Source organism: Euleptes europaea, chromosome 8 (assembly GCF_029931775.1).
Source record: "Euleptes europaea isolate rEulEur1 chromosome 8, rEulEur1.hap1, whole genome shotgun sequence".
In the NCBI taxonomy this organism is placed as follows: domain Eukaryota; kingdom Metazoa; phylum Chordata; class Lepidosauria; order Squamata; family Sphaerodactylidae; genus Euleptes; species Euleptes europaea.
The window spans coordinates 39,028,703-39,051,717 of NC_079319.1; the positions used below are offsets into that span (position 1 = coordinate 39,028,703).

General features: G+C 39.4%; 1 protein-coding gene across 2 annotated transcripts in view; it reads left to right on the top strand.

Annotated features, from left to right (window-relative positions):
• Positions 1-23,015, top strand: part of PDE7A (phosphodiesterase 7A) — a 51,665-nt gene that overhangs the window by 14,344 nt on the left and 14,306 nt on the right. The window contains exons 2-4 of one of the 2 annotated variants that reach the window (XM_056854454.1): positions 4,749-4,809; positions 12,022-12,105; positions 21,221-21,372. In XM_056854454.1, coding sequence (XP_056710432.1) covers positions 4,749-4,809; positions 12,022-12,105; positions 21,221-21,372 — 297 coding nt within the window. The remainder of the gene's footprint in view (positions 1-4,748; positions 4,810-12,021; positions 12,106-21,220; positions 21,373-23,015) is intronic. The other variant, XM_056854455.1, reaches the window with a different exon arrangement.

Genomic DNA, 23,015 nt, shown 5'->3' on the forward strand with positions numbered 1-23,015 from the left:
GTCAAGCTAAATATACTAGGGCTAGGCAGAATAAAGTTGGAAATCCCAAAGCAGGATTACAGCGAAACATCAAGAAAAATAATGACTACTTGGGAATTACACAGCTTTAAGGTTGACAATGAAGAAACTGACGTTGTTCAAGATTTTCTATTCCTTGGTCCCATCACCACCCAAAAGGGAGACTGCAACCCAAGACATCAGAAAGAGATTGAGACTAGAAAGGGCAGCCATGAAGGAGCTACAAAAGATTCATAAGTGTAAAGATGTGTTGCGACCAAGATAATTCATACTATAGTATTCCCAATTACTATGTATGGGTGTGAAAGTTGGACAGTGAAGAAAGCTGACAGGAAGAAAAGTGATTCATTTGAAATGTGGTGTAGGAGGAGGGTTTTATGGATACCATGGACTAGCAAGAAGACAAATAAGTGGGATCTAGATCAAATCAAGCCTGAACTCGCCGTACAAGCTAAATATGACCAAACTGAGGCTACCGTACTTTGGTCACATTATGATAAGACAAGAGTCACTGGAAAAGACAATACTGGGAAAAGTTGAAGACAGCAGGAAAAGAGGAAGACCCAACATGAGATGGATTAATTCAATAAAGGAAGCCATGACCCTTAGTTTGCAAGACCTGAGCAAAACTGTTAATTGGACATTTTGGAGGTGATTAATTCATAGGGTCGTCATAAGTCAGAAGCAACTTGAGGGCACTTAATACACACACAAGTAGAATATTGTCTTGAAAGAAAAGTGTTTGGCCGTAGATTACTTCCATTATAGCTATTTTATGTTTTGTAAGAGAAAGACCCAACATGAGATGGATTAACTCAACAAAGGAAGCCACAACCTTCAGTTTGCAAAGCCTGAGCAAGGCTGTTAATGATAAAGCAGTTTGGATGTCATTAATTCATAGGGTCACTATAAGCCAAAGCGATTTGATGGCATGTAACACACACAATTTAAAAAGTACGCAAAGTTCTTTGGTTTTGCACTGTACTAGTGTATTGGTGTTCCTTTTAGTTGGTAGTTGTATGATCTCATATTCTATTGCAGAAAAGGTATTGAGGTATGGTGCTAAACCCACTTCATACAGTGAGGGGGAAAAAGTATTTGATCCCCTGCTAAATTTGCCTGTTTGCCCTCTGATGAAGAAATGACCAGTCCATAATTTTAATGATAGGTTTATTGTAGCTGTGAGAGACAGAATAACAACAGGAAAACCCCCAGAAATCCAGAAGACAAAAGTCAGAGATTGATGTGCATTATAATGAGTGAAATAAGTATTTGATCCCCTATCAACCAGCCAGGTTAGGGTTAGGGTTCTGCTGTCGACAGAAGCAATCCATCAGATTCCAAACAAGCCACCAAGACCAAAGAGCTGTCCAAGGATGTCAGGGACAAGATTGTAGACCTGCACGAGGCTGGACTGGGCTACAAGACTATTGCCAAGCAGCTTGGTGAGAAGGTGACAACCCTAACCCTAACTGTCAACCTCCCTCTGTCTGGGGCTCCATGCAAGATCTCATCTTGTGGAGTTGCAATGATCATGAGAACGGTGATGAAGCAGCCCAGAACTACACGGGGGGGGGGGGGGAACTTGTTAATGATCTCAGAGCAGCTGGGATCATAGTCACCATGAAAACAGTTGGTAACACACTACGCTGTGAAGGACTGAGATCTTGCAGAGCCCGCAAGGTCCCCTTGCTCAAGACAGCACATGTACAGGCCCGTCTGCAGTTTGCCAGTGCACATCTGAATGACCCAGAAGAGAACTGGGTGAAAGTGTTGTGGTCAGATGAGACCAAAATCGAGCTCTTTGGCATCAACTCAACTTGCCGTGTTTGGAGGAGGAGGAATGCTGCCTACGACCCCAAGAACACCATCCCCACCGTCAAACATGGAGGGGGACATACTATGCTTTGGGGGTGTTTTTCTGCTAAGGGGACAGGACACCTTCACTGCATCGAAGGGATGATGGATGGGACCATGTATCGTCAAATCTTGGGTGAGCACTTCCTTCCCTCAGCCAGGGCATTGAAAATGGGTCGAGGATGGGTATTCCAGCATGACAATGACCCAAAACACACGGCCAAGGCAACAAAGGAGTGGCTCAAGAAGAAGCACATTAAGGTCCTGGAGTGGCCTAGCCAGTCTCCAGACCTTAATCCTATCGAAAATCTGTGGAGGGAGCTGAAGGTTCGAGTAGCTACACATCAGCCTCGAAATCTTACTGACTTGGAGAGGATCTGCAAAGAGGAGTGGGACAAAATACCTCCTGAGATGGGTGCAAACCTGGTGGCCACCTACAAGAAACGTCTGACCTCTGTAATTGCCAACAAGGGTTTTGCCACCAAGTACTAAGTCATCTTTTGCAAAGGGATCAAATACTTATTTCACTCATTATAATGCACATCAATCTCTGACTTTTGTCTTCTGGGTTTCTGGGGTTTTTCCTGTTGTTATTCTGTCTCTCACAGCTACAATAGACCTACCATTAAAATTATGGATTGGTCATTTCTTCGTCAGAGGGCAAACGGGCAAATTCAGCAGGTGATCAAATACTTTTCCCCCTCACTGTATCTATTGCATGTGTTATTTAACAAATTCCATAATTTTTATTGGTATGTTGAAGTTCTCTGTTAATTACCGTGGTAACTATGCTTGTAACGTGGGAGATGCTTGTTCTGTGTATTTGTATGAAGTGCAAAGGCTGATATTAAGGGTATGTAAGTTATGCTATTAATAAACATTTATACAATGCATAAAGTAGTACTGTGAGCGAAGGTTTGCAGAATTAAAGAAAAGGTGACAAATTTGAGAACATGAATGCCTGATATACATCTTTTGGATAATCTTTCATAGGGTGGCTTGAAAGTTCCTTTGCTCTTTTTAGAAACTTGACTTTAAAAAACAGTCTGCATACTTTCCCTCTTAAACTGCTTTGTTGGCAGGCATGGGAAGAAGGTAAAATAGAAGGGAAGTTGGTAGACTGTTGAGAACCTGCAATCCTTTATCTGGGAGAAAAGCATCTCAAATAAATTTTATTTCTGCAGAATCACTGTTTAAGAATCTGTTCCTTTGGAGCATTGGTCATTATACCAGTCTCCACGTTTAATCTGGGACTTGTTCGCTTGCCTGTAATCAGCATACATCATACTAAGGAAAGGGTCAGACCATTTAACAAATTTCAAAACCTAGGATTCAAAATGAATAGAGGTGTACAAAATCAAAATAGCTGTTGCCTAGAAACACAACTAAAGCTGAAGTTCAGGATATGGGAAAGCACAGTCTGGTACCCTGGAGAATGTGGTGACTGTCTTGCTAACATAGACAGAGGGATGTGTAGCAGTTAAGTAGAGAAGGTAACTAAGGCAGTTCAGGAATTGGTTCAGCTGTGGTAGAAAACAGTTGAGGGTCTCAGGCAATTCAGAGAGGAAGGAAGAATGAGTTGAGGAAAGAAAAGTGGTTCCAAAATGTCTGGGAAGTGAACTAGAAAGCCCTCCAGTGCAGCTCACTATGACAGCTTCTAGCCACATTTCTAAAATTCCAGCAATTTGGAGGGCCTCTCTCATCAATATTAACTCTCAGCACGAATTGTCGAAAATACGCTAGAAGCCAGTGTGTCTGAAGCAGAGTGTTTAAACAGAGACTAGGTTACTAGTGCATTGTAAATGTGGTTGTCCATGATTACTTGCAGCATAAAGTCTTATTAGTTTTTGTCCAAGTAATCATTGCTTATCTTTATGAGCACTGTTTTCTTGCATTTTCAGTGTGCCCACTTTTTTTCTTCTGTTTTCCTTACAAGAATTCTTGCTAATTGTTCATGCTCTGTTACCAATCTGATGTTGTGTGTGTGTTTGTGTATGTGTGTAAAATGCTGTCAAATCGCAACGAATTTATTGCAACCGTGTAGGGTTTTCAAGGCAAGATACTTTCAGAGGTGGTTTGCCATTGCCTTCCTCTGCATAGCGACCCTGGATTCCTTGATAGTCTCCCATCCAAATACTAACTAGGGCTGGCTCTGCTTAGTATATAAGATCTGATGAGATCGGGCTACCCTGGGCCTTAGGTACCTAGGTTCTTTGGGCACATTGAAGATAAATTTAGGTTCTTGAAACTGTATGGATGCTTAGGTTCTGGATGCTTTAATTTTGAAATAGATTTGTATATGGGGAGGGGTTACACATAACTCTGGTAAGATTACATCCCTTTGATGAAAAGATAGAGTAACTGAATGGTGTGTTTCCTTACCATTGTGTATGAAATTCTCCCTTTCCATAGTAATCATGCTTAACTGTAGTTACAGACTACATCAACACTGGCATTAGCCATGGTAATTGTTAATCTAGATTACAATCATGTTATTAACTCTGATAGGGTGTGTAGATAGTGATAAATATGGCTCTTTGAGGCTAGAGGGTGGGAGTGGTTACAGGATATGCTATGTAATGTCTGCACTAGATCTGAGTTTCTTATCTTGATTTAGAGAAGCACACATGAATAAGTGTACTGTGTATTGCAAAATCATTTACTGTTTTACTGGCTTAATTTGTTTCCTTGTAGAGACATTCTTGTGAGACGAAGTTAGGATGGTTTTGTAAAATCTAGTTGAGAGACTTCAGGAGAAGCATATCCAGTTAGAACAAAGAATTGAAATAAAGGCAGTGTCCTTCAGGTAGCATTAGAGATTAAGACTATCTTTATAAACCAGGATAAATCTTTGTTTTGTCTTTTTCTTCCAGAGACGTGGGGCAATTTCTTATGACAGTTCTGATCAAACTGCATTGTACATTCGCATGCTAGGTAAGTGTGGTCATTGGCTGCAACATCCAGATCTGTGTATGTGGCTGCTTGCTGTCAAAACAGTTGCTGTGCACTTGTAACTGTAAAATTGTAATTTTAGCACCTTTCCACTTCTTTTATTCTTCTCTCTTCCACTGCTTTCAATAATTGTTTTGTTGTTCATTGTTGGTTTGGCTCTGTTTATTTCAGTAATGTAGTCATAAACAAGTTCTTTACAGGGTAAGGTCCTGAACAAGATCATAATGAGATGGTCAAAGAACATGAGATTATAGGCTCCCCAGTAACCCTTACTTTAACAGGAGGTGCATGCGGATGCTACTATTAAATTTTATTGACACTTTAAATATGAAGCACAAATAAAAGCTGAAAAACTCGACTGCTTCTTACTTTGAAAGTTAGCCTTGATTGCTGTGTGCTTCCTACCTCTTCGAATGCACAATGATTATAGCAGAAACTTTGTACATATGAGATTAAGAATTTGTTTTGTTTAACTGAATTTGAGTGACTCATATGAGCAAATATTTGTACAGGAAAGTTTCAGCTTAAGCTGTAAACTAAATAGTATCATGTGCCAGCAATCTTGAAATAGTGTGGCTACATAGGAAAAAATGAGTGAGAGGAGTTTCAATGTCAAAATTATTTCAGTTGCTTTTCACGAATGCTAACCAGATTTAGGAATGATGTAGTCTTTATCCCTGAAATTTTTTGCGTGGCCATCAGCTCATACTCATATATCTGTTGACAGATTTTGCCTTTGACACTACTGAATCTTGAAATAAAATTACTCTTTATGAATCACTAAAGGTCCTTAACAATAGCAGATCTTGAAGATTAATGTGTTAATACTCCCATTTGCCACTATTTGATTCTAGTCGAATTATCTGATCACCATTAACTTAAGTAGATTTACTGATCTATTGTAATGTTCCCTCTCCAGTGAGAAAAGTAGATCTGTTCCACATGGCAAATAGATGGTGCTGTATAAATGGCGAGGAATGCAGGTGTTATTCCAAGCCATACACTTGTCCTTTCTCTCCAGATTATACAAATTTATTCTTGTACTTACATTGACATCCATGTTTCTGTATTCTTGTCCCTTTAATACAAATTGGTTCTCATCCCATTATATACCCCTACTTTAGAGTAGCACCCTATTTGCCAAAATCGAAAACTTTAGTAGCTAGTCTTCTGCATCGCAGCCCCTGGCCTTCTGCTAATTTTCTTCTTAAGAAGAATGGTCAGAGTTGGCTTCTTACATTGCCTTGGTATCTGCAGTGGTAGATTCTGAAAAAGTAGCTAATGTTCCCATTCTTGGTGAAGAAGAGTTGGTTTTTATACCCCACTTCTCTTTACCTTTAAGGATTCTCAAAGTGGCTTACAATCACTTCCCTTCCCCTCCTCACAACAGACACCTTATGAGGTAGGTGGGGCTGAGAGAGTCCTGAGAGAACTGTGACTGGCCCAAAGTCACCCAGCAGGCTTCATGTGGAGGAGTGGGGATCGAATCCGGTTCTTTAGATTATAGTCAGCTGCTCTTAACTACTACGCCACACTGGCCAACAAAGGTGGTCCAGCTTTGGGCGTTACTTTCTGTGGTACTCTTTCTTTTTTAAAATATAACTTTGCAGTTGAGATGTTTGGTTAAGCATGTCATCCATCATATTAGTACTTCAAAATGAATGGATGTTAACACATATACACGTCTGAGTTTCCAGCATGTAGCCCTGGTTTTGGAAGTAATTTTTAAATTTTTTGATTTTTTCAGGATTTTATATGATAAAGCTTAGTTACGTATTCTTCTGATTAGCAAAATGAAATTGTGAGTCAGGGAGAAATCCAAAGTTAGTATTTAATGTAGATAGCATCATTTGAGGTAACTGGATAAGGTTCCATAACAGTATAAATTGTTAAACTTTGAATGATATGTTAGTGAAGAATAAACAGTATGAGTAATATTAGCTTTCACTGAGATTTGATCTCTTTCTTCCTAATAAAAGCAGTTAAAGGGCATGTTCATCTGGAGGAAGAATCTCATACCAGATGAAAACTTGAATAGGTTCATAGGATTCAACCTTTTGTCAGATGTTTGAACAAAGAGAGAAAATGGAACCACGCCTTACCATCTTGATACTATATGGTAGAGAGAAAATAGCATCTGAACGTTCTTAAGTGAAAGTAATATCTAAAGTGGCAATTGATTATGAGAGGTTACAAATGTATTAAGTCCCTTGGCAGCAACCTATCTTCTGTAGGGGCTATATTTTGAATTGGGCATTGGCCTGAATTGGAAGCAATATAGGCTCTTGATATTGTATGAGCTGATGTCTAAGCAAGGTGCTGTTTGCCATTCCCAATCCCAGGATGAACAGCAATGTCAATAGGAATCAAGTATGTTGGCTTCATCTAGTTCATTGCTGCTGCTGACTCTAAACCACCAGCCTAGTGAAACATAAATGACTGGTTGAAGTGTGTAAGAGGAGAACTGCCAAAATTCCGTTGTCGTTCACACTGGTGAAAGGGGTGTTAAAGGGGCCTTTTCTCTCTGTTTCACCTAATTGAATAGAAGGTAGCTGGGCTCATGCTGAACAGGGTTCTTGAGATTTGGGGAGATGTTTGGGTCAGCTCCTGCAAATTAAGCCCCTTGCTTACCAGTTGTCATTCCCTTCATTAAATGAATATCTGTTCTTAAGACTTATCTGGAGGTTTGATTATGTTTGGTGGTAGGTTTAGAAGAATCAGTTTTTGAATGTAGTTAAAGTAGTGAATGTAGTTAAGGTAGCGGCAGAGAATAAAGAGAGACTGCTAATTCCGTAGTATAAAGCAACATTCCCTACCCTTATCACTGTTCATAACTTTTGTGATGTCACTCCTTCATTCACATGGATCATGAGAGATGCTGAAAGTTTAAGCGGAGGTGGCTTAAAAAGCACAATTTATCAAAAAGCCTATACAATCTCTTTGGCTACCTGTACTGGCGGTCTAACCAGTAATGGGTATTAGACTCTTCCATCCCCTTCTCTGCCTCTACATGTAGAATGTAACAAACTACATGGAGATAGTGGATTGGATCCAGCTATCCCTCAGTTAATGGAATGGAAGAGAGAGTGATTTTGCCCACTTTCTTCTCACTGCAGCCCACTGACTCGTGGCTTTATGAGGATTTCACAGCTCTGGAAATCAACTTTCCTGGAGTAAAAAAATGACTGGGTGGATGGGGATTAGGAAGATCCACAATTTGCTGTGATTGGATCATTGGATCCAACCCACTGGACTGGAGCCAGAGGTACTTCAGTGGAACAAGCTCATACGAAGGGTCTCCTCCACAATTCCCTTTGCAAAGCAGCTCCTCATGTATCCCAGAAATCCTGTGCTGAGGGTTAGCCCCCATCAACAACATGCACTGCATTGGTAGATGGCATTTAACAGGATAATTGGATGAAATTGTATTCTCTTGTATGAGTGCAGCATATCTCAAGTCATACTTGTGCTGCTTCCACAAGATGAGGCAATTTTTGCCTGATTTCCTCTGTTCAACTGCACCTCATAGCGCATTTTGTTTGAGGGTCCCTTGACACTCAGCATGGAATTTTTGGGGCACACAGAGAACTCATTTGGAAAGGGTGGGGTAGGGAAAGAGCTTATGCAACCTCTTTCTACTTGGATATAGATCCAACCCATCATATTTATTTGAATGCTGAATCTCTAAATCAGAGAAGTAATATGAGATGTGAGTCTCAATCTGAAGGAGGATTCAAATATACTGCCTAATGTGTTTCAATAAATGTCTTCCTTGAGGTGATGATACATATCAACAGTATAGCTCAAAATCAGTCGGAGAACAGTAGTACAATGCTATTAAACACTTGCATAATAATAATAAACCCATCAGAGTATAACATGGGTTGAAGAGCTAACATTATTGGGGTGGATCCAACTAGCTTTTCCATTCAATTTAAACCGAATCCCCTGCTTACTGCAGCCCTGTCTCATGTTTTTGTCCATGCCAGTCTCATGACCCCAGCCAGTCTCATGACCCCAGTCAGAGAGGATCCTTACTCCCTTTTTGTCAATGGAAAAGCTGGTTTGATCCACTGTATCATATATGACATATACACCTTTACTAAGTGAAGACATGTAACCTCCTATGCTTGTTGTTGTGAAGAGGAAACCTTATGTACTTCCTTGTCCTCTTCGGAGAAAATGTGATCCAGGTAGCTACTACAGTGTTCCTAAGTAGGGGAGTGATCCTCTGAATGCAGAGCTCTAAGAATTGTGCAATCTGTTTCTTTTCGAAGTAGTAAGAAAAAACTGGGTGTTGTGGCTATGCCCAGTCATTCTAGATGTTATAACACACTTACTGATTCTTGAAGGAGAATCTGATTAAATGAGACTTAAATTCATTGCTTGTAACTGCAAATTTCTGGGGACTAGTTTCTCATTGATCACGGTTGGTTTGCTCTGTGGCAGTATTTCTAGTTAATGGAAGTAGGATCAACTTCTATCAAGTTTGAACAGAAGTGGTCCTTGAGTTTTGAAGTTTTTTTTTTTTGCAATATACTTCCCACCAATCAGTGGAATAACTGTTGGATTATAACATTCAAGCTGCAATATACTCTCGTAATCATCCTTAGTATCATAAATAAAAGTTATCTAGGAATATCTTATTACATGTGGTTGAGTTCATTTCTTGTAACTGTTTGGGATTCTTTCAGATGCAACTGAATTGCATCTGACTTCATGTATGTGGATAGTAATAGCATGAACACTCTATGGCTTCACTTCTGTATGTGGAGTCTTCGTACACTTCATTATATAGTTGCCTTTTTTGCTGGAACTCCACAGATGATAGCAGCATGTTAGATACCACTGTTGATGCCCACATATCTATTACCTTGGAATAATCCTGATAAGGGCAGTTTTGTGGATATGCTTCTGAAGATATACTTGCATAATTGGCTCTGGCAAAGATCCCGGGATATAGATCAGATATAAAGCATCATGTAAAATGTTACATGTGAGTTTGCTTCTTGTCTTTGACGTTGTCTTGTGTGTAAAACAGAGCAAAGCTTAAAAAAAAAACCCTGTGAATTAGCTAAAATATTTTCTCATCAGAGTTGAATAGCAGTATCGGTCACTCAGAATCCAAAAAGGCTCCTGCATGGACAGAGGCAGCCAGTTTTACAGTCTGAAGGCAGTTTCCCCTACTCCATACTGTGTGAGTCCCTCAACTTCCCAGTGCTCTACTGAGTCCCTCAACTTTTTGGGAGTGGCTTTTGGAATAGGGATAGGATATTGGCTGCAGTAGGAAGGTTGGGTCTGAAAGTCCCTGAGTGAATGCAACTCTTTAGATTCTAGTAGTTGCATATAAATGTAATTTTAAATCTGTTACTGTTCTGTCTGGTGTATTACCTGCCTACCAGATGTACTTCGAATGCTTATTTTATCTTGTATAGCAACCTAGGGTTTACCTTTAATTCTCTAAATTATTTTGAGTTTCATGTACACTAAGTACATTCAAGGTATTCAAATTTGATTCTGCAAAGTCGGTATTATGTTTATAGTTACATGCACAAATTAGAATGGCATACAGTATCTTCAGTAACATTGCAGACTTCTCAAAGTAGCTTTGTTCAGAAAATACGATTGGACAGTAGAAATGTAAAACTTCTGGAAATTTTAAATTAGTGGGATGGGGGTTCTGTTTCTTCAGAAAAATTGGCATTTTGGGAAAAATGGAAATATATGCAATACTTTCCTAGCAAACCTTAAACTACTTTTACTGATTTAACAACATAAAATCACCGCTTATAACTTAATTAGCATATAAAATTGTACTATTTGGCATGTTTATGGAATTTTAAAGTACATGAGCTGCAAACTCCTATATCCTATGCTTCCATAGAACATCTATCTTAATTTTTGCCATCTGAGAGGTAGAAAACAAATATTGTAGTAAACAAAAGAAAGTGTATTAATTGGACAGACACTCTGATACAGTCACAATAAATAGCACTACCAACATATTTGAAGATTAAGTTAAACTTCATAGTATTGAAAACACTGAACTCTTTAATCATGTATTATCAAACATATTATAGCATATTAATTGTTGCCAAAATTATTTACCCTGAAACACAAAATATATTCTTGAAAAAGTTCGAGTTTTTTCAGCATCCCCTGAAATTTCAGTTTTTCTATTGTAGAAATTGAACATGACTGAGAACTTCTTCATGTTATATATATTAAGTGAGGAATTTTTTGTCTTAAGAAGCATTTCGTTAATGCTAAAGGAATTTTATTAGATTTTTTTTTGTCAGTGCTCCCCAAAGTGTCTCAAAATTGGGACATTTTAGGGAGCACTGACAAAAAAAGTTTTTCCCGTTGGAAGATGATGATCCCCCCCCCCCAAACAGTCCCCCTGCATTCACATATCTGCCAGGCAGTACAAATTTCAACAGTGAAATAAAAGCAGTTGTTTGATTGGCCTATAGTTCAAATTTAAATATTAATAATATAACATCTTCCTTATATGTAGAGGATTTTTGGGAATCTTTCAAAGCTTTCAAACATAGCTGTGATTGTCCAAGAATTCCCAGCAATAGGGTATGTTAGTAAATGTAAATTCGTATGAATATATTGCATTTTCTTTTTTTAAAAGCTACTTATGTGGTCAGCTTTTTAGTAATAATACTTATTTGAAGTGACTGCTTAGCTGAAGTAGAATTTTTTTTTTAATCTCTAGAGTGTTAATACTAAGTTTTGGTATTTTAATAGGGTCTTGTGTAATATTCAAACAGCTGAATGCAAGTAAGTAATCTTTGGCAACAATTATAATTGTAAAAGTTGTTAATGTAAGATTATTATAGCTTAACTGACCTTTTTGGACAACAGTATGGCTCCAAGGAGCAAAAAAGAAGTTCTGACACTTCTTCCTGTGCAGTGATGTAGCTTAGCATATGCAACTTCATCTAAGTAATTATGCATTTGGCTATATACTGAGGTAGGAAATAGTTTAATGAAGAGCATGCAATTGCAAGTTTGAAAAGTCTTCAATCTTTATTTTGAAGTATCAGCTCTTAAGTCAATAGACATTGAATAGGTTTGTTGTATAACTGTTACACGGCATACATATACACCTTGCAACTGTACTCAGTTGCAATTTTCTCTGTAGCTCTTCGACATGGTGTATTTCACTCTTGACCCTATTTCTAGGAGATGTACGAGTAAGAAGTCGGGCAGGATTTGAAACAGAGAGAAGAGGTTCTCATCCATACATTGATTTCCGTATTTTTCACTGTAAGTATTTAAATAATAGCCGAACAATAATGAAGAATACCATTTGTTTTTGGCTGCTGGACTTCAAGTACTTGACTGGTTATAAAATGGAAATTAACATTTTTCTTAATTTCCTGCAAAAGTAATAATTTCTGCTTTGAGAAATTATGCATTTACAATATGCAGGATAGCACAATCCTTTTCTAAATCCTTTTCTAAATCTACATGATACTATGCTGAAATAGAATGCTTCCTTGGCACAAGTGAAACATCCACATTCTCTAGCATGGTGTATACTTGGCTAGATAGAATGATGGACCTCATTTCAATAACCTTATTCATAATCACTTAACCATTATAGGCGCTAATACCTGTGTACCAATACCATATCTGTATATTGATCATTTATAGAACATGATAATAATTGTCCTGTAAATTCTGATATATAAGTTTGCCTCCCTACCACATGCTGAATATTTATAGAAAAGTCTTTGTGCTTCTGTGCATTCTGGGGTGTTGTTTTATATAATTTAAAATTCCAGCCATAAAACCCCCAATGACTATGTAGCCTTCAATTCTTACCTGAAGAATTGTCCCCCCCGCCCAAGGTAGTGATCTTCAGGACCTTTGAGTCATATAGTCCTTTCTTCTGGGTCAGAAACCTTTCTGGAGCTGCGCCCTTTTTAAAATAACTTTTGGAAAGATTTGCTGAGAAGAGAGCAAGGTCGTGATGCCCCCTGTCTCTCTTTGTATGCATGCTGAGGGTTGAAATAGATGACATCGTGTCCCTAGGGAAATGCTGCCATTTTGTGGCAGTGAATTCCCACATGGGAACTCCTTTTAACAGTGTTGGGGGATGATTCTGGTTGGACCGCTGTGGGGGAGGGCTTGTTCAGTTGATGCCAGAGTTACTGAAGAAAGACCAGAGGGGGGTGGGAGAAGAACTCTCCTCCATAGTCTCTCCATAGTCACAGAACTCTCTCCTGTTGTTGGCGTTCTCACTGTGCAGTAAGAGGGTAGGGACTCCCCAGCTGTTCCACAAAACCAGATCCCTTCCTTGTGGCTGTGGCACTCAAAGAGAATCAAACCCAGTGACAACCAAGCTGGGTGGCCTGTATGCCCAGGAGAGGCTGCCCTGCCCTGCTGCAGCAACAGCAAATAAACAACACAGGAAAATAATACCTCCTGGTGCCATTTTGGGTCAGAAAAATGGTGCATGATGGGGAAGGCTGGAGCCCTTCTTCTCTCACATTATGGTGGTCCTGACCAGAATCAGCCCCTGCAGAACCGTTAAAAGGATTTCCCTAGTGGAAACTCACTACTAAATGGTGGTGTGTCCCAGGGGTGGACTTGGGGATGTCATCTCATCTAGTTTGGCTTTGAGAACAACGGCAGGATGGTGAGGTGAGATCACTTCATGTTGGAGGGGATTCCTCCAGAGCTCTGGCCCTGACCTTATGCTTTCTATCCCCAACTTTTTTAGCTTGTTACTCATAGTCCTGGTCTTGACACCAGGTGAGGGCATAACTCTGGCTCTCCCATTCCTGTCACATTTTTGCACCTCAATGAGTCCCAGGTTTGGTCTTGTTCTAATGAGTCTTGCAAGACAGCTGTTGTTCAGGAAGTTTTCTATACTTTAGCTGATCAGCTGTTCTTTCCTCAAAATAAAGCTTGGCCTAATTAAAAAATAAAATAGAGATCTGAACCTAATTACAGTGCTTTCCTATGATGATGATGTCAGAAAGCAGCATTGCCATAAAAAGTTCCATTGGCAAAAAGCTTTCTTTCTTGTCTCAAAACATTTTTGTGAAGTTTCTTTCTCAATTTACTGCTTTAATATTTGGTAGCATAGACTGTGGCCTGTCCAGGCAATCAGGTATATTTAGATGAAAGCGCTGATAATTGCTCTATATATATATGGCATGAAGGCTTGCTAACAAAAGGGATGAGTCTTGAAGAAGTAGAACTACACACTACCTACAAGTAGTAAAAAGACAATGTAAAGAAAGCTGTTTGAGCAGACGTTAAAAAGAAAATTTTAAATGCCTATGTGAGATACTGTAGTACTTTACATCTTAGATATAATTATTTCTATAATTTTCCTACTAGGTGATCCACTTATGGAAGTAAAATGTGGAATATTCTTTTAGTGGCATAAAAAAAGTTCATATTTCACAAATTTTAAAAATGCTTAGCTGCTTCCCAGGACAGAATGGTGAATGTGCAGATCTCACTTTTTTGTTCTATGAAGCAGTTTTAAATCAATTCTATGCAATTTTTGCTTTGGCAGCTGCTGCTCCTTAATTTATTAAAGTAGTATATATACACACACAAGATTTCTACAAATCTTTATTTGCTGTTGCTAGTGACCAGATGGGGATAGTAACTGAGGAAGAGTGGTATATCCTTTTTAATGCTTAGTGTCCTGGAGCCTCTACCACTGTGTTTTCCATTGTGTGTAAATTCTCCTTCCCCTCCATGGTTTGCAATAATCATAGTATTGCAATTTCATGAAGGATTAGTATGATGAGATACAGCTAGGATTGTTTTGAAGCCATAGTTTGAAGTGGACTTGTAAACCTATGGTTTTGGGCAATCCTGGTCAGCTCTACCGGTAGCTAACCCTGATGATGAGAATCAGTGTGCTGCAGTGATTAAGAGAATTGGGCTAGGATCTGGTGTACTCAAGTTTGAACTCCATTCTGCCATGAATGCCTGCTGGGTGACTTTGGGCCAGCCACGCAGTCTCATTCTAGCCCTTATCACAGGGTGGTTGTTGTGAGGATAAAATAGAGGAGGGGAGAAAGATGTAAGCTGCTTTGGATCCCCATTGGGGGAAAGGTAGGGTATAAATATCTAAAAAGAAATAAATGATGTGACACTTAGTAATGATATTGTTCATATGGCCAATTTGGTGCTGAACAATGTCACACTGAAATCAAAATTTTTATTCTGATTAACAATTTATTTTAGGTGGTTTTGTATTTATTGGGCCTTGACAGAAAGGTGGGATATAAATAAGTTTGAACTGAGTAAATGCTGAACAGCCAGCACAATTAGTTCCACCTACTTGTATATAAGTTGTGACAGAGGTTTAAGGCTTTTTACACTTTCACATCATTTCTGTTGTGAACTAGAGGTTTTGTGAAGATTCTGCCCAACTCCCTTCTCCGTGGAAGGTAAGACACAGGCAAAATTAAGTGAGCTACTGAGGTATACAAAGGAAAACTCAAGCAGAAATGGTTTTGCTACTCATTCTCCATGTGGGGAGAGATTTGGGCTGTGGTAGGCCCAGGGGGAGCCCTAGGGATGAGGTTGTACCCTAGGCTGCCAGTTTACCTATCCATTCTCTGGTGCTTCATACCAAGTACTGATATTGTTAGCTAGCTAAATTTGAAATAACAAGCACAAAACTTGCTGTTATAAGTCACAGGAATAAAATAATTAGTGGATCACCATTTTAATGCATTATTCTTAAAGCTTATATTTTTAGGTAGTTCAGCCTTAAATGGATAACGTTTATTTCTCGATGTTTAAATACTTTGTTCTCTAGAACTTTCCTGAAATATATTAGTACAAGCAGGGGACCTGCAAGGAGTTCAGGAGGCATCTTATTTTCCCCTTTGCCACAGTTTCCTCTTTCCATTCCCTGAAATTTCCCATGGCCTCTCCCCCTTTCCTGCTTCTTTCTTCCTTTCCCACCCACCCACTCACCAGCCTTTTAGCTGCTCCTCATCTTCAGTTATATTTACTTACTTCATTTATATCCCACCTTTCTTTTTGATGGAGACCCAAAGCAACTTCTTTCCCCATTTTATCCTCAGAACAACCTTGTGAGGTAAGTTAGGCTGAGATTGTGTGATTGGCCCAAGTGAACTTCCAGGGCACAATGGAGATATTAACCTGGGTCTCCCAGATCCTAGTTGGAAACTGTAGCTGCTACACCATACTGTCTTTCATAGAATGGCTGCTGTTGAACAGTAGCAAGCAGCCAGTTCTGGGTGAGTCACTCAAGTCATGTGGTAGCAATTCACTTGGTGGTTGCTGCCAAGCTGGCCCCAGTGAATCCTCCCTTAAAGGCTGAAACAGCTTTGAAAAGGGTTTCCCCCCGCCTTCTGCTAAAAGAAACCAAGGCTGGCAGTACTTCTGTGGTTGCCTACCAGTGGTCACTACAAATGGCATTCATTTCTTAATGCTACAAGTACTGTTTCTATTACTGTGTGTGTGGGGGTTAACCCCCAATATATTACTTTTTTAGATTACAGTTTTTTCTGTAAACTTGGAGCATTTTTCAGGTTTCTGGAAAGATCTGTCTTGTCTGTCTATGGCTCCAGTCTCTTGATTTAAGTATCCACAGATTTGGCCATGTTTAGAATTAGGATATACAACTGGGGGGCCTGCAAGACTTGTGGGAGGAATGCCATCTCCCCCTCCCCCATCGCCAAGGCTGGCATGGCTCTAGGCCCCACCACCCATCTTCAAACATAGCTGCAGCAGCAGTGGTGCCTCATGCCTGGGAGCCACTTCAGGTCCGGAGCCTTGCCCAGTGTCTGCTGGGCCTGGAGCCTCTCCCAACATCCACCACTGAAAGCTCTGTTGGTGTTTTATTCGAGAGAGGGTGTTTAAACCCTCCTATGTATTTTGGGAGGTATGATTTCAGGTTTTCCTGCAAACCTGGGGGTTCCCTAAGTTTGCAGGAAAATCAGTTTAGTGCTGGTGTAGCCCCAGTCCAGGAATTTAGATATCAACAGATGGGGTCACATAACTCTATTAGAGATATAGATTGATTATAGCCCCCCTTCAGTTTTTATGTATATGTTAGACAAGAAGTAATTCTGCACTTAACTTTGAATGGATACAGATAGAGATTAACTCCTTGCATTATGGTTTTATAACACAATCGATTTGTGGGGGGGAGGGGCTGCCTGTGAATAAGAAAACACTGTAACATGGCACACAGTTCTGAAATTGTCAGTTGGTCTTGCATCAAAGGCAAAAAGATGGGATGATGACAGGAAAAAGTGACAGCATGAAATAGGCTTTCAGTCCAGTGTGTATCTTTATTGGTAGTATACATTTAGTGTGCTTTATTGGGCCAGTTTGTGGGGTATGTGTGACTGGTGTACTTTCAGGCACCTAATAAATAATAATGTGCTGACCACCATTCTTTTATAAGTTACTTGGTAAATTGTTCTCAGAATTTTAAAGCTGACTGTTGTGTGGGAAGTAGTTGCCTTTTTTCTATGACAATTTGTCAAAACATGCTCTGGTTTCTCTCTTTTGTATAGTGTTTTACTTTAAGCAGTCCATTACAGCACTCAGACTCATGTGACTCTATACCCACACTTAAGTAATTCATTGTGTGTGTGTAAAGTGCCTTCAAGTCGCAGTTGACTTATGGCGACCCCTTTTGGGGTTTTCATGGCAAGAGACTGAGGTGGTTTGCCAGTGCCTTCCTCTGCACAGCAACCCTGGTATTCCTTGGTGGTCTCCCATCCAAATACTAACCAGGGCTGACCCTGCTTAGCTTCTGAGATCTGACGAGATCAGGCTAGCCTGGGCCATCCAGGTCAGGGCAAGTAATTCATTAGGTCTTTGCTAACCATCAACAGCTTGGCACTTAATGTATCCTTCAGACATCAATGAGAAGATATTCCAAGCTTGATGTTGAAAATTTCCTGAGAAACTAGCTGAAGAATGAACTCCAACATGCATAGCAATTCCTATTCATATTGCATGAAAATGCCTTAAATGGGACCAAGAAACTAGGGTTTCAGGCTTTAATTTTATTTAAATAGCAGCAAAGTAAGGCAAAGATCAAGGAATTTAATTTTCTCTTATCCCTGTACCTTTTCATCAGTAAGGCTAGAAATTAGTTGACTAGGATCAGCAAATTGCTAACCGTCCTTGGGCAATATTCTACTGTTTAGGCCATATCCAGAAAATATGAATATATTAAATATTGATGATGTCATACCTGCCAGGGAGATAATTAATTGAAAACTGGTATTATGGTTGGTACTATCATTATGCACATTTCCTGATTATATTAACTCTAGACTTTTTATGTTGGGATTTGACTGTATTGGTCATTCCCAAAAGGGACAAAAATATATTAAATGAGTATTGTTTCAGTTGAAGCCAGGATGCCCTATATAGCTATAAGTGGGGGGCTTGTGGGACTCACAAGGAGAAATCCTATCTCCCCCCCCCCCCGATTGCGGAGTTAGGCACAGCTGCAGGCCCCACCACCTGAGGCCAGCCACAGCGGGGGTGCTGGCTGGGAGCTGCTCTGAGCCCAGAGCCTGGAGCCAGGCCCAGAGCAGCTCCTAAGGGTTGTTGCTGCAGAATCACACTATGTTGCCTGTGCAGATAACTTTTTATTTTGAGGGGAATTTTGAATCCCCAATGTATTTTTTTTTTAATATTTCAGATTTTTTTCTTCATACCTGAGAGGTCCCCCAAGTTTGCAGGAAAATCTTCTTATTGTCAATGTGGCCCCAATCCACAGATTTAGATATCCACAGATGGGGGCCACACATTGCTATTAGATATATTTCTCAGGAATAATTAATTAGATTTTTGGTAAAGCAAGAATTCCATTCTGGTTTCTGGCAAAAGATCACAGGAACTAGCAATGATGCATTCACATTTAGTAATAATCTGACTATTTTTTTTGTTGGTAAAAAGGAAATATGCATAAGACAAATGTGTAACTTCTAGGAGATTTAAAATAGCTGTAGTCTCATACTGTGGGGTTATGGCCAAGTGACTAGGGCACTTGACTTTGGTTGCATTTTTTCCGGCACTGTATAGCTCCCTGTGTTCCGCCCAGCTGTAATTAAGTCCATGCTTGTTGTGATGGTTACATCACTCTTTCTACTGCATATCATTAGAAGGGTTTATAATCATATCAACAATACTGGCAGTTTGAAAAACAGACCTGTATGTCAACAAAATTAATGAATCATCTACTTCTGATCTCTGAAATACCAGGTGAGGTGTAGCATATAAGAATGTGTGTTCTGCCTTTTAAAACACACCATAACTACATTAAATCTAGAAATTGTTACACTTCAGGTAAACTTGCCTTCCTGTCTAAACACATATGTTTCTCCTGTTACTCTCTTCCCCTTCCTTTTTTCACTATTTTTCCTTCAAAGATTTGCTCTTGCTACTACTTTCAAAGTTTGAGAAAACCCCTTCCTTTATATCAAAACAGTGGTTTGAAACCCATTTGTACAAGCCCAGCTTTATCTGGTGTAGACCATGAAATGATGAACTAGAAAATCTTTATTTGCTGTTAGTATGAGCACCTGCTCATTCCTTTCCTCTTCTGTATGTAGTTTTTTTAAAGCTGGTTCTAGAATGAAAGCAAGAGAATATTTCAAACCCTAGATTCTCAAGGTAAAAACTGTTGCTCTTCCTTTTTTCTCTCTTCAGGATTATGGCATCTTTAAAAAGAGGTGAAAGACTTCATTCTGTAGAAATGGCAATGCTTTTAAAGGGGAAGGGATAAGTTATGATCTGGTAAAGATGGGTGTCTTGCTGGCAATGAAAACTTCATTGGGGTGATCTTTTTAACATGTTACCAGGAGCATCATAATTATTTGGTTAGCTAAAAGTAAGCAGTACTCAAATGTAAACTCAGTAGGTGTTAGATCTCAGTAATAAAAATTATCATCCTTCTCCAGGAATAATAATTAGAATACTTTGCTTTTCAGATTTTTAGTTCAATGTCTGAAGGATGTGATATGTTGATTAATGACATGAGAGTGTAGAACTTCACATTTAAGGATGTTACTGTAGTCTTGTGATGAAGAATTAATTGTATCTTGTGTCTTGGAGAAGAGTTGTGGTTTTGATTCCAGAGCTGATAAATTTGTTTCATCTATGAAAGTTGACAGTACAATTCATAAGAAATGCAAAAGTAATACCTTAGGCCTCCTTCTCTTGTTACATTTGCAGTGTGCCTCTTTTCACTGCTACAGGATGGTGGTGCAAGACAATGTTGGTTCTTGCTTGGCCCAAACCTTTTCACATTGCCTCAGTGGCAGAAAGAACTGCAGTTGTAGTTGCTTCTGTTCCAGAAAATTAACATAAGAGGGTTTTAGGTAGCTGCCAATAAAAGGTGGAACAGAATTCTTGTCTATGTGAATGGGAATTCTGTGAATAATAGTAATCTCTTCTTTTCTGGTTTTACTCTGGGTAGGCATCAGTGGCCAGAGTGTTCATAAGAACACCAGAGAAACAAGTAGGGAGAAAGAGAAATGCCCTTTGGAATGCTTTCTGTAACTCGGGCTTGTTGCAGATCTAATACTTCTCAGGTTAAAGAATTGGGAGCAGGTTTGGGGATTACATGTTCCCACTCCCACCACATTCCTATTTGTGTGTGAGTTGCACACTATAACCCCCCCCCACACACACACACCTATTCATATCTGGGATTGTCATAATATTTGGTTGTTAGCCTTGGTTAAAACTATTGCAGGACGCTCCTGAAATTTCTTTCAGTACCTGGGTTAAATCAGTTTTGCAATACAATTCAGGAGCCTCCTAGTCCTTTACACAGTGTGACATTTTTGTTTCAATTTCTTAGAATTTATTTGCTATCTTTTTATATTTTAAAAACAAAAACATAACAAATATACCACAGAATCAATTCGATACTGTAGTTTTGAAATGAATCTTTATAGCGAGTTTTCTAAGTTTATCCAACAATGATATAATCTCAATTGTGTTGTATTGTATCATGTGATAATTCAGAAAATAGATCCTAATAATCTTTTCCAACTGCATTGACAGTAGTTGTTTGGAATTTAAATATGCCGTGATAGTTAAGTATCACATCTGATTTATTTTTGAAGGCCAGACTAATTCGCTGTAGCCAGCACAGTATTTCTGTGGCACAAAGGCTTCTGCCCATGGAGCAGGACTGTCTTATGGAGCATGACTTTCTCAGCTTCCCTGGTAGCCTGAGATGCTCCTTGAAATCCTGTTCCTGGGGGCTGTGCTGGGTCCAACCCAATGTATGTGTGTCGAATGGATAGCTCTTATCACTTAATGATATTGCTTTTAATGAGATAGTAGTATGTATATATATTACATAATAATTTTTTACATTTTTCTTCCCCAGCAAATTCTGAAATTGAAGTTTCTGTGTCTGCAAGGAATATCCGACGGTTACTGAGTTTCCAGCGGTACTTGAGATCTTCCCGTTTCTTCCGTGGTACCACTCTTCCAAGTTCTTCAAACATTTTAGATGATGATTATAATGGACAAGCTAAGGTTTGTGTGTGAAGTTCCAAATTCAAACTACCTTGTTACTGTGCCCTGAAATAAGTATTTATGTATGATAAGGTCTGCAGTTAAGTTACAGTGCAATCCTAAAGTCCAGGAGCTTAGGCTAGAGTGACTCAGTGCAGGACTGCCCTGTAAATGACTTGTACTAAATGTTGGTGCTGAAAGGGAATTATTGCCAGTAACCAGAATGCTACATTTAGCACTGTGGGAAATCGTTCGGATAAAGAGAAAGAGATAAAAACAGTGTTCAAAGGCAAAAGAAATGTTTCTTGTTTTGCAAATAGTGGTAGATAATGAAGCTGAACAGAATAACTTCAAAGATGACTCAATATAACACCAAACAAAATGCTCTGAAGAACTTCACTAGTTGCCCTAAAACCAGATAAGCTGGGAGCGCTTTGTTCGGTCTCTATGATTTAACACTTGGTTTTAGATGTTCTCCCTGCAGTTTAGCTTGTTTACAATGTAGCAGCTGGGTAGCTCTTGGGCTACTGAACGGATATTTCTGGATAATACAGTATACTATTTTTTTCCAGTACTCCTTTGATGAAAGTACTACCTCTTCAGAAAATGACTTAAAATATGGTCCAAGGCCGCTGCTTTCACTCCCTCCCACCAATATAAATTTATGATGTGGAAGAAAACTGGCACAGACGAGGTTCATAGACAAATATGTGCCATTGTTTTGCATGGGTCTGCATAACTTGAACCAAGTCATTGTTTCTCTGTTAACAGAATGCAGATCTTCTGCTGTACAACTTATCTCTATGTGGTAGTATGTTTTTGCATGTGGATCACTCAGGTTTAGAGCAGAAGCCCAGAACCTGAAGGTTTCTATGGGATTCTTGAAACTTGGGGAACAATTCTTGTGTGCTTTTTATAACATTAACAGAGACAAATACACTTTGTAGAATAGGTGTTCATCATCATGGCTTCTCATGTCGGGGCTGTGTGTGTACAGGCGAGCTGTGAAAAAGATTTCCAAAGCTTCCTAGTAGACTAGGAACACCCCAATTCCCTCTGGTGCTTTCCCTCCAAAACGATTACATGAACACGAGGAGTTCTCTTTTTGCTGTCGCAAAGAGAGGATCTTCATTGCTGTTCTGTGTTATTTTTCCCTCACCTCGTTCTTGAGGCTAAGGAGACTTGTTTTTCTTAAAAGTTTTTTTTGTCATCAATACTCATTCTAGTGAGGAATAAATGACATTTAAAGAAGAAACATTTCTGGCTTTCCTCTTTGCCATCATGGTTCAAAAAGGACCTTCTCTGGATTATTCTGTGGCTTTAAGACGGCACTGCTAAAAAGCCCATTCTCTGTGCCTTATCTGCCTGGGGGATCATATAGCACAACTGCCTGCTCTTTCTTTCACCAATTTACCCAGAGGGCATAATTTGAAAGAGCTGGACTCAAAAGAGGTCTTTTTCAAAGGCTTTGGCTGTGCACCAGCCTGAATAAAGGCACCTTTCCCCTCCCTGGCGAGGTGTGGTCTGACAGATTCACTGGCTCTTGCCAAAGTCTTTGTCTGCATGCCAGCCTGAATAAAGGCACATTTCCCCCCTACTTGGCTGTGTCAGCTCTGATGGGAGAAACCTGGAGGTGTTGCCTGACAGAGCCTCCAATTCATAAT